The sequence below is a fragment of the Bicyclus anynana genome, chromosome 13 (genome assembly GCF_947172395.1).
Source record: "Bicyclus anynana chromosome 13, ilBicAnyn1.1, whole genome shotgun sequence".
Lineage (NCBI taxonomy): Eukaryota > Metazoa > Arthropoda > Insecta > Lepidoptera > Nymphalidae > Bicyclus > Bicyclus anynana.
In genome coordinates this window covers 15,590,057-15,603,225 of record NC_069095.1, presented here as the reverse complement: position 1 = coordinate 15,603,225, position 13,169 = coordinate 15,590,057, and the positions used below count along the sequence as shown (strand labels likewise).

At 37.8% G+C, this 13,169-nt stretch overlaps 1 protein-coding gene across 2 annotated transcripts in view; it reads right to left on the bottom strand.

The window, feature by feature from the left end:
* The window catches only part of LOC112050890 (potassium channel subfamily K member 1), a 38,091-nt gene that overhangs the window by 7,722 nt on the left and 17,200 nt on the right, over nt 1–13,169 (bottom strand). For both annotated transcript variants that reach the window (XM_024089294.2, XM_024089293.2), the window contains one exon: nt 193–333. In XM_024089294.2, coding sequence (XP_023945062.2) covers nt 193–333 — 141 coding nt within the window. The remainder of the gene's footprint in view (nt 1–192; nt 334–13,169) is intronic.

Here is a 13,169-nt window from a genome sequence, read left to right as displayed (position 1 = left end):
AACCTCACAAACTCGCTTTATGGCACTTTGGAACTGCCGTAACTTTGATTTTAAGTTTAATTGTCATCGAATTTAATTATGATCTAACTCATGACATAACCTGAACCGTTTTAAAAGTGCTTGTAAACTAAAACTAAAAATAGAACTTTGTGTTTGATATTTATTTATTTATTGATATTAACAAGAACTCACCGATGGTGGTGACTACAGTGGAGGAGAAGAACAGCGACTGGCCGAAGCTCCAGTTGGGTCCGCCGCTCACGTTCCGCGACGCCGACACGCCGCGGTTGCTGGCGCGCACCACCTCGTCCAGCAACGTCTCCAGGTCATCATCTGCAAACAATATCCTCTTCATCATCATCTATATTCCCCTCATCGTCAACATTGTCACGTGACATCCTCCCTCCAAGTTGTTACCAATCTTTTCACCTTGCACATACCTACACACGCAATCGTCGTTATCAACCCATATTCGGCTCATTGCTGAGCTTGAGTCTCTTCTCAGAATGAGAGGGACCCAATGCGGATTGGCAGTAGTCACACACGCAGAGAAGTAAGAAAATTGTCTGTTAGGCAGGTTTCCTCACGATGTTTCCCTTCACCGTTTTAGACACGTGATATTTAATTTTCTTAAAATGCACACAACTGAAAAGTTGGGAGGTGCATGCTCCGGACCGAATTCGAACCCATCACCCTCCGGAATTAGAGGCGAGGTCATACCCACTGGGCTATCACGTATCTACACACACACGCAATAATTCAGGTCAATATGTGTTTAAGGTACAAAAATACGTTGGGGCTACGTCCATTGATATATAGCTTGGCGTCCGTAACACTCGCGATGTTACGGATGTTACGTTCGCGGGCCGGGGGGCGTGTAGCGATGAATGAAAAACCCACGACTGATGCACCTCACTTCCCCGCACGCACGATTTCACACCCGCGCAGTCTTTCCCCCTGTCGTCCACTAACTTGGTAGTGTCATGAACGAACTTCCCAGACTATAGGATAGTTCTCTATTTAGACCTTATCTATATCAATGCCTACGTCATAACTATTTGTATTATCGATATCGTATCTGCCTATCGTAAGTACTGTCAGTTCTTATGAGGTTCGTGGCAAATGCTCAGAAAAATGGCCAAAGTTTAGTTTCAATTACTCACGGCTTTGTGGGCTCGGGCCCTTACGAACCATGGGCCCGTGGTATTTTGCCAGCCCTGCCACGAATAGCTACGCCACTGCTTGAAGCATTATGGCGTTAACGAAGCTAACTTTTGATCGTCGAAAGAGCAAAATGTTCAGAACAAGTATCAAGAGTTTCTCTGTTGTAATCAAGTCTTGTCAAAGTGTTAATTAATTCAAGACTAAATCTTCCGTTAATCTGTTTACGTTGAAGCTAACTTGGGAATTGAACGTTTTAAGTTTCAACAACTTTTATGGTCTATCGAACAACCGTTTTATAGCTGAAATAATAGCCCAGTAGCTCAACCATTATTAGAGGCTGGACTCAAATCCAAGTGGTATAGGTTTAGACCTGTGTCTAGACTATTGTACTACTCTTAACGAAGGCTGTTCTCTTGGTTGATTAATAGAAATGTAGGTGATAGTCTTAGATTTGATCGTGTTTAAAGACTTTGATTTATAAAAAACAATATTCATTATTAAACGCTTCGCCAGACCTATAAGCTTTCACTAATTCACTAACTTTGACGTATTTTCGTTGACATATTATACAAAATTAAGATACTATGAAACAAATCTCATCCGACGCTTACTGACAACCCTTCGTTGACATCACACAGTAGGTACGTAGATGACATTTCACCGTTTGAGACACGTGATATTTAATTTCTTAAAATGCACACAAATGAAAAGTTGGAGGTGCATGCCCCGAACCGGATTCGAACCTACGTCCTGCAGAATCGGAGGCAGAGGTCATATCCACTGGTCTACCACGGCTCATAATTAAATAAGTATATAGCATAAAATAATCATTGGTTATACGTATAACTACAGTTCACGTATCGCGTCCTAGATATCACCGCAGAAGTTTATTACTGTCGGCACTACGCGACGAGACCGGCTAAGCCACAAGCCGGTGTTCTCGGCCCGTTGATGGAATATCGATCACGAATCCAATATCGAGTTTTAATCTGTTTACACTTTGTTTTCTACCCTCCTTTTAATTAGGTATTATAATTAAAAGTGTTGAATAGAAGCTTTATAATATTAAGTATTTGATGGCCTTCGTGGCGCAGTGGTATGCGCGGTGGATTTACAAAACGGAGGAACGGTAGCGATGCTTCGCGCGCACGACTTCATACCAGCGCAGTCCTTCCCTCTGCTCCGCGCGTACGACTTCACACTCGCGTATTCCTTTCCCCCCGTCGCCCGCATATCATGGGAGTGTCATCAACGAACTTGCCAAGCTATAACAAAGTCTTTACGACAGATTGGAAGGGAAAGGGTTAGTCATGTTTAAAAGCCAAATATTCATTTTTTTTTAATAAAAAGCGAGTCTTTAAAAAAACATTAGATTGAGAATAAGTTATCATAACAATTGATTGGCAATCTCAGATAGACGAGTCCCATTAAAGAAAGCTGCAAAAACTGACAGACGCTAAATCCTTTCAAATAAAAGGAAAATTGGAGAACATTTTTCATTTCGATCAAACGATCTCCTTCGCCGCAATCGTCGGAATAATAAATTATCGTACTTTGAGCAAATAATGGGTATTAAATCCTAGATTTTATCGGATTTCATGAAAGTGCATTATTATATTAAAGTCTTACCACACCTTCACAATCACGTGAATTTAGAGAAAATGATAAACGCGATATAGCAAATAACATTTCATCATCATCATTATCAACCCATATTCGGCTCACTGCTGAGCACGAGTCTTATCTCAGAATTAGAAGGGTTAGGCCAATAGTCTACACCGCTGGTCCAATGCAAATTGGCATACTTGACACACGAAATTAAATAGAATAAGATAATTCTCAAGTATGCAGGTTTCCTCACGATGTTTTTCCTTTAACGTTTGAGACAACATTTAATAACATTTAACTAAAATATATTGTAATTTACAACATTGATAGTTCTTATATTCAACAATGGTTCTTGTCTCCGGTATCGTATTTTTTTTGAATATTTTCTATTAATTTTATGTCGAATAATTATTATTCTATTGCCTCGCAGTACTTTTCTAAATTAAAGGTACCAATTTGTATTATAGGTACATTAGCGGACGCCCGCGACTTCATCCGCGTGGAATTTAGTTTTTCACAAAGCCCGCGGGAACCATGGATTTTTCCGGGATGAAAAGTATATGTGTCAATCCAGAGTGAAATCTATTTCTATTCCAAATTTGAGCCAAATCGCTTCAATAGTAGCGGCGTTTAAGAGTAACAAACATCCAAACATCTATACAAACTTTCACGTTTATAATATTTGTAGGTTATCCTAAACGGTATTGTTTTACAGCAACAAATAAAAGAAAATATTTTAACACTTAGGTCTTTCATTATTATTCTATAAGGGATATTGCCTTAGAAGGTCGGAAAGGCGTGATAGCAACTTTGTAACAGATTGCTTGTCGGTCGTTACCCCTACAGTGTGATCGAACAACTTATGATCGTAGTTCATAGTAATTTAGAATATTCTGTACTTACTTATTAACTTTAAGTAAAATTATAGTGTTTAAATGACTATGACTATGACTTTTGCCTAGTCGGTTGCAAAGAGACCGACTAGTCGCTGACTACGATGTTTGCCGATTAGTCGGTTTTACCGACTCGTGCGTGCATCTCTATAAATTATATAATTGTTATCCGGCTTTGTGACATTTGCTTTACATTACAATTTATGCCAATTAGCGAATTGACTAAATAAATAAGTAAGTACTCGTATGCACCAAACTTCGAGTCCGCTCTGAACACGTTTCAAATTATATTCAAATAAAAACCATTTTATATGATATTTAATTGTAATTATTGTACATATCCACTTACGGATCGATTATAAATACATCATTTTTTAAAGTCGGTTGTTATTCTTCAGTAATTGTGCCGCGATTTTTAAATCGAAAAGTTATTATCGTAGAACGGGGATGATTACTAGGTTTGAATATATTGATTTTGCTGAGACATTCGTGTAAATAAGGTAAACTAATACGTAAACTAATACGTAAAACTAATACGTAAAACTAATACGTAAACTAATACGTAAAAAGCAAAGCCTGTCTGGATGTTTGCAAAATAGGTAAGATCATAAACTTCATTATTAAATTTTTTTATCGTAATTAGATGAAAATTCATACACTTTTAGTATCCTTACATTAAACATGATATTTTCCAATATTTAAACTATAAACATGAATTCACAAATAACAAAGATATTTGTAATTCTGTTTGAACGCCCATCCGGATTCGTGCCAGTGCCGCAAATCTGACCCTTTAAATCCCTGTAGCTCCGAAAGTAATGATCGCAGATACCCTGTTACTTTTACAAAATTGCTTTACTATTAGCATACTCCTAATTTTTTTTAATAATATTTCCCATATCTAACTTAGTAATCTCACAAAGTGTTTGAGTCAAGCGCATTTTCGGTGAACTTCCGGCCGCATTACGACCGTTTTGTTTTGTTTTTGGGTGGTGAGTAAAAAAACTCATCAAAACTCACCGCAGTTAAGGAATGTTTTGGAAATCTTTATATTTTTGGAGTTGACTCCTTAAGTCAATAAAACTAAGGTACCCGGTATGCAAAAACGGTTCCCTAGAAGTTTGTAGGTACCTACTTGATTATAATTAGAAAGATAGATAGAAATAATTTATTTATTAGCACAAGGCATAACTACATAATAACTTAAAAGTAATACATTTATATCCTAGAACTATTTAATGTTTTAAATGTTTTAAAATGCAGCCTGTTTAACTCACACCATATTAACGAATCGGTTGACCTTATTCGTAAAAACCGGACGTCTAAACGTGCTATGGAGGAATAGATAGAATAGTCGGGTAAATAAGTAGATATAAAAGGTAGATGTTTATGTGTACGTGGTTTGGTTTGCTACAAACGACGTCATCTCCCGCACAAAGCCTGTGTTCCGCTCATTACGGCTGATGGCACTAGCACTAGCTCTCATAGTCGAAGAGCTAGTGGACGTTTTGAGGCAGGCAGACGTACCGCCAAGCGATTTAGCGTTCCGGTGTGGATTTTCATCCTTCTCCTACCAAGTTAGCTCGCTGCCATCTTAGATTGCATCATCACTTACCATCAGGTGAGATTGTAGTCAAGGTCTAGGTAAGGCAAGGTGCCTGCTTGCTGTGTTGCGGTAGTTTATGAAATATTCCCGTGGCTCAGTCATCAGGTGACGAATCGGGACACCGTGGGGCTTTTGTCTGTTGAAGTCCGAAATAACCTTCTTGCCTCCCCGTGGCGAGAAGTTATCCATGAGGATTTCCCCACGTCGAAAAAAAGGTATTTTTCCCGTACCTCTTATACTACCCTACCACGGAACTGAAGACTCTAGCTCTAACATGCAACCGACGACGTATCTTGTGAAGAGAAATAGACAAATGTCAACCAATAGCGGTGGACCCGGAAATATCGCTATCTATTTTATTACGTTGGGACGCAAGAGATGGCACTGGAACAACTCCGTTGGACAACCATTGGTTGGTATTTGTTTATTTCTCTTTACAAGATAATTATACGTCGTTGGTCGCATACTAAAGCTTGGCAAATTCATTCGTAGCATTCCCGATGGTCCGCGCGGCCCGGGAGGGAGGTAGCGATGCCCCGCACGACTTCACACCCGTGCAGTCCTTTTCCTCCATCGCCCGCATATCATGGGAGTGTCATCAACGAACTTGCCAAACTAGGTATAGGCTTACTGGTCGATATTTTTGGGCAGTTATTTGAGTCAGGTATTTGTCCTATACCTCTCCTATAACCACAGTATAACCACAGTAGAGGGACCAAAGTGGGGATATTTTTGAAACATTTAAATAGTAAAATAATAAATAAAAAAGCTATTTACAAAAGTTTTGCAAGAATATCGAAAATTTTAAAAGCTCTACAAATAATCTGGTTTTTTTTACTGTACAAATAAACTTATATCAGATTGCTTCAACGATAATTTTTGAATAAAATCTTCGGGGTCGATTTATTTCCACTACTTTCCAGCCACATCTTCAGTAGTATAAGAGAGGTACAGAACAAGTTTTCAGCTCGTCTCAAATGTCTACCCAAAAATGTTGACCAGCTCTCGGACCATCACCGCCCGTCACTCAAACACTGCTTCGCGTATTCACTGCAACTTTTTTAGTCTGTTTTATTTTTATGCAACGACTAGATGTTTGAATTGCCTCTTTGGTCCAATGGCTAGCCTCTTGGTTTGATTCCTGGGTTAAATTACGAAATATTTGGTAATCTTTCTGACGGAAGTACCTACCTACTAGTATTTAAGTATGTGGTTTTTTCCGCCACCACACGCACTTAATCTCCAAATTACTCTATCTATCCACTAATCAGCAGCTATTCACTCCATAGATGCAAAAAGCTCTACCTACCCTGAGAAATCCCTGCGAAACTAAAGAATGAGTTTTCCATTATGTTTAATCTGTCTGTCCCTACGAGTATTCAAAATTCAAAAAATTCAAAAATTATTTATTTCAAGTAGGCTCACGTTACAAGCACTTTTGATACGTCTGTAGACTATTTGTAAAGATTCTACCACTGGTTCGGAAGGCAGGTTCTGCTGAGAAGAAACCGGCAAAAAACTCATCAGTTGCTCTTTTGAAAAAAATCATACATATTATAATTTACAATTGATGATAACATTACAATTTCTTATAGTTTTACTAGGTGGAAGCTGATCCAACGGTCTCTAAGCATCTTTATCATTAAGAAACTCATCAACTGTGTAGTAACCTCAACTAAGTAAATGTTTTTTAACACATTACTTAAATTTATGCATTGGCAGGTCCATCACAGTTTTGGGGATTTTGTTATCGAAGAGTACACCCAGTACCTATAGTGCCTACCCAAGATAAAAACCTAGTGCGCGCCATTGCTACTACCACATAATAAATAAAAGCTGGAAGTGTTCACTCAAATATGTTACAAAAAAGATTAAGTACTAAGGTTCTGAGATAAATCTTAGATGATCTTAAAAGTTTTATAAAGCACGACTTTCAAGACGTCACTTTGTAAGCGAAAGTTAATCTTTATTGAAGCTTTTCAAATAATAATAATCTGCCGACGTATTGAAAAGATTAGAGAAGGGCTAAGTGGGTAGAGGCAGCACCTGCTTACAGGGCTAACGGCTTTTAGGGTTGCCACACTAAACTTATTATATAATAACATAACATTGAAAATTTTTAAAAACACCCGAAGGTCATGAAATTATTAATTACACTCTCGATCAAGTCATCATTATTTTTTTTCAGTGCGCTTCTTCCCCACTTTCACCTCCCACAACTTTTAAATGGCTCAACCGATTTTCATTAAACATGTCTATGAACAATCGCGCATAGGTCGCCTTTACTTAATAAAAAAAAAATCGCTTCATCCGTTTGACATGTCTTTCTTTCTGTCGTACCATAGTTCCAGACTAACAGACAGACAGACACGTCAAACCTTTTGCGTTGGGGGTTTAAAATAAAACCGCACAAGTGTGACTCGAGCTACCGTACAAGTACATAGTTTACCAACTGTCATTTAGTTTTTGAAGAATTTCGGATTTTATTCTTTACAACGTTAGTATATACGATATAATAAGGCCAATACTTTATACTATACGTTATAATAAGATCCTAGCTGTTAGCTAGCTGATCTATCCTAGCTGATAGCTGTTGACGATAATGAGTCATGATTCTAGGTGGCCTATAGGTTTTATCAAAATATGCGATGTAAAAGGTTGCATTTTTTAATTCGTTAAAATGTTAGCCTGGTTGAACTTTATACCCCACGCCTTCTTAAAAATAAAGGTCTTGACAGAGGGACACACAGACAATGTTTCTATTTAAATTGCGGAATTCTAAAAATAAAGGAACATTAATAATCTAGTAGTAGTAGATTATTTAGATATAAGGCTGGAATATATTGTTCCAACAATCTTTAACGATTTTCCGGATGCGGTAAAGAATCTTCTAAAAGATACCAATATACTCACGAACGTACATAAGCAGAAACTAAAGAATTATTTTTTGGGACAGCCTGTGTAGCGTCGCAGCACCGGTTCACTATAAAATAATAAAGTTTTAGGTACATAATTAGTTAATTACTAGTTTTAAAAGACCTACTGATTCTATGTTAAAAACAAGAATTTTTCATTTAGACTGTGACTAGAGCAAAAATCGACGAGAAAAATAGGGAATATTATTAAATTCCCAATACCCTAACGCCTGATGACCCTAACGATAGCTAGCTATTAATGTTACGACCCATTTAATACGTGCGCCGTGAGATATCGTCCCTTCGCCTCCATGTACGCAACTATAACTACCACGAGATGTAATCTGCCCCGATATAATAGTGGCTAGCTAGTGGACCAATATGGCATGCGATGGTCAGACCTTCCACCTTCCTTTGTTAAAAATGAAAGTTTGACAGATCAGGTTTTAAGGATTCAGAAGATCCCCATTGTTAAACGTATTTTTTTATATTTTCTACAAGGAATCATGAGAAGAAGTTTTGACGGCCTCCGTGGGCCAATGGTATGCGCAGTGGATTTACAAGGCGGAGGTCCTGGTTTCGATCTCGTGCTGGGCCGATTGAAGTTTTCTTAATTGGTACAGGTCTGGCTGTTGGGAGGCTTCGGCTGTGGTTAGTTATATACGATACGATGTCGTGTAGAAACCGAAAGTGGTGTGGATTTTCATCCTCCTCCTAACTAGCTAACCCGCTTCCATCTTAGATTGCATCATCACCATCAGGTGAGATTGTAGTCAAGAGATAACTAGTAAAGAATAAAAAAAAACATGCCTTTTTAACAGACCCAAACACAGCTATGCTGTTTGGTGGTAAGTAGTGCTACTAAAAAGGTCTCTGTCAAAAAGAACCTCCACTTCTACTAAACGTATAAATACAACTAACATTATAAACACTAAATGTCAAAAAGTTTTGGAAAAACCAGCAAAATAACCTTTTTCAGTACACGATCTCTAAATGTACTTCCTAGCAGCACTCTGCACCCATGCGATGACGTATGCAGTAAACATGGTAACCGACCTGGGTCAAACGCAGTTCAAATGTTATCTCTCTCCGTAGATCTATTTCATATGTAAACATGATGTCATATAAAAGTACATTCGGATCTATAACACCAATACCTACTTTAGTTCTTCCAGATGGATGGCATTCATATTTTTCCGTGATTGATAACAACGTTGGTGATAAGGACTCTTTCTTACTAGACCATTACGCGTCTTTTGCAATTTGGAGGAGTACAACAAACAAATTAATAATAAAAATTTTAATAAAAAAAATACAACCGACTTCAAAACCTAAAAACGTACCCACTAAACTAAAAAGCGAAAAATAACATCATAATATGTTCTACCTGCTGATCAGTATGAAGGCGGTGCTAAGCCGGTGATGTATTAATTCAAGCCATGTGAGCATATCTTATAGATTTAGATTTTGCAGACAGTGTTGTTTCATGTGGTCCTGTCAGAAATGGCTTAAATTAAGACAACACCGGCTAAGCACCGACTTCATACTGATCAGCAGGTAGAACATATTATGATGTTATTTTTCGCTTTTTAGTTTAGTGGGTACGTTTTTAGGTTTTGAAGTCGGTTGTATTTTTTTTATTAAAATTTTTATTATTTTTCAATTTTTAGTGTAAAATTTCATCTCAAACGAATACATCAGACCCCTAATGACAGTCACAACCCATCTTGGTACAAAATTCTCAGAATACAAATTAATCAAGCCCAAGCACAAGATAGCTACCGTAATCCGTCAAGGGGTTCCCTTCATTGACCTTGGTCTTCATCATCAGACCCCTATTAACAGACACAACTCATCTAGGTAGAAAGTTCTCAGCAATACGAATTAATCAAGGCCAAAAAACTAGGTAGTTACTGTAAACTGTTAAGGAGTTCCCTTAATTGTCCTTGGTCTTCATCACCAAACCCCTAAATGACAGTCACAACCTATCTATGTGGAAAGTTCTCATTAATACAAATTAATCAAGCCCAAACACAAGGTAACTGCTGTAAATCGCCAAGGAGTTCCCTCGTCTGTTTTATGACTCCATCATCAGATCGATTTTAAACCTTCATAATTTTGTATTTCTTAAAAGTACTAAATGGAAAAATTTACGAACACACTAGACACCCATATAATTTTCGAAAGTTCCCCTCAATTTCTCCAGGATTCCATCATCAGATCTTGTCATGATGGCAATGGGACCAAATGGGGACTATACCGTTTCAAACAAAAAAAGAATTTTTGAAATCGGTCCAGGCGTCTTTGAGTAATCGGTGTACATACATAAAAAAAAAAAAAAAAAATACCGACCGAATTGAGAACCTCCTCCTTTTTGAAGTCGGTTAAAAATGAGGTTATAAATCGCTAGTCATTTCACACCTAATAATAATTATAATAGGGATGATGACTGTTTTTTAAATTGTATATAAATTAAGAGTATGCTAATACAAAAGCAATTTTGTAAAAGTAACAGGGTATCTGCGATCATTATTTTCGGAGCTACAGGGATTTAAAGGGTCAGATTTGCGACGCTGCCGCGGACCCCTGAAAAACGCCCCATACAAAATGGCACGAACTAATAACGTCGTAGGCACTTAGTGATAGTTAATTTGTATGGGCGTTCAAACAAAATTACCGTTCTTCGTTATTTGTGCGTTTATGTTTATAGTTCAAATATTAAAAAATGTCACATTTAATGTAAGGATGCTAAAACTGTATGAACTTTTATCTAATAACGATAAAAGATTTTTAATAGATTTTGAAATTTTATAATCTTATTTATTTTGCAAATATCCAGTTAATCTTTGCTTTTATGTATAAATTAGTTAACATTGACCTTATTTATCCGAATGTATTATAAAAATCAATATATTCAAACCTAGTCATCATCCCCATTAACTTGTTCTTAAATTAATGAAAATAAATTCGATTAATAAGCTTAAAACAGTTAGATATAGTTCATATATTTTGTATTACACTTTATAAACAAACAATACATAATTTAAAATAAATAAGTTGTGAAATGACCCTAATTTGTTTGTTGCCATTGCCAAACAGGCAAACAGTATGCATTAAGTAGAGCTGTAGTATAGTCCTATTATCTACGCGGCAATTACACCATGCTAAGCTATACACGCTTTTTATTGCCATGTTTTCTGTGGTTGCAACATACTAAGTTATGGGGCATCTCAATGGCGTGGCATTGATGTTTAGTAATTGAGGTTAATATAAAACCTGTTTAAACATCTAATATATTTCACTTACAACATTACCATTAGCAACTCGAGTCTCCTCTCAGAATGAAGAATTAGGCCACGTCCACCACGCTGGCCCAATGCGGATTAGCAGACTTCACACACGCAGAGAATTAAGAAATTCTTGGGTGTGCAGGTTTTCTCACGATGTTTTTCCTTCACCGATTAAGACACGTGATATTTAATTTCTTAAAATGCACACAACTGCAAAGTTGGAGGTGCATGCCCCGGACCGGATTCGAGCCTACGCCTTCCGGAATCGGAGGGCGTCGGCCGTGTACCTCTAAGTTTATTAGCAACCGAGTCCTTCGGCACCAAGTCCACAGCAGTGCTGCTTTCAATAACCCCGTCGAGCTCTGTTACAAGAAGCTAATAAAGTGTTTTTTCCGATAGCATGGGTACGGAGACAGTCGCCTGTAAGACGTTCATAATACGTACTATTATCATCCTTCGCGGCAATCTTTCAACAGTGAAACGAACTTTCACCCGCACCATGCAACATAAAACGAACTGTACTCATTTAGCTATATCGCTAACAAGTTTCAATAGTGCAGAGTAGATTATAATAATAATGTTGTAATGGAAGATTACCAGCTGATAAACGCGATAACCAGCTACCTACAATAAATAATATCGACACACAAACACCGCAAACAACAAACACAGTATTGTGATGTCATTAGATTATCCGTTTCGTACGATACTTGACCTTTGTCAATCTGTTATTACAAATATGTGCATATCAAAACCGTACCGATGTTTTCTGTGACCGTACGCATTAGGGACGTCTAGAACCAAAAGTTTTTAAACTATAAGATACTAGCGGACGCCCGCGACTTCGTCCGCGTAAATTTCGATGTCAACTTTACTACTACCCCTACCCTACCCCTACCCTACCCTACCCAACCCCTACCCCTACCCTACCCTACCCCTACCCCCACCCTACCCCTACCCTACCCGTACCTTACCTATACCCTACCCCCATCCTACCCCTACCCTCCCCGTACCCTATCCCTTTCCTACCCCTATCCCACCCGTACCCCTATCTCACGCCTATCCTACCTCTACCCTACCACTTCCCTATCCTACCCGTACCTACCTTACCACTACCCTACCTCTACCCCTACCCTACCACTACCCTAAACCCGGCCCTAAACCTACCCTACCCCTACGCTTCCCTACCCGTACCCTACCCTACCCTGTAACTTCTCTATCTTACTCCTACCCTTAGCAAAATCGGTCCAGACCTTCGAGAGTGGTGGTATGACCAAGAGAAATAGAGACAGACCTCTATGCTAATAATATAAAGAGGTAAAGTTCGTGTGGTTGTAGGAGGTAATCTCTGGATCTACTGGACCGATTTGGAAAATATTATACCAATAGAAAGCTACGTTATTTGCGAGTGTCATAGGCTATGTTTGATCCCCATATTCTCACGGGAACGGGAACTACGTAAATATAGCGGAATTTTTGCGTCTTTTAGAAATTTTGTATTATCTCCGAAACTATTTAAGTAATTAACATACTGTAAAAGGCAAATCTTATCTCCATAATATTCTTGTGATTATTAAATAATTTATTTTAATAAGGATTAAAGTTTAGTTGTATAAATAATGACATAAACCTAAGCATATAAAATTAATAATTTTTAAAACACAAAAGGTACTATATCTGCTAATATATAGAA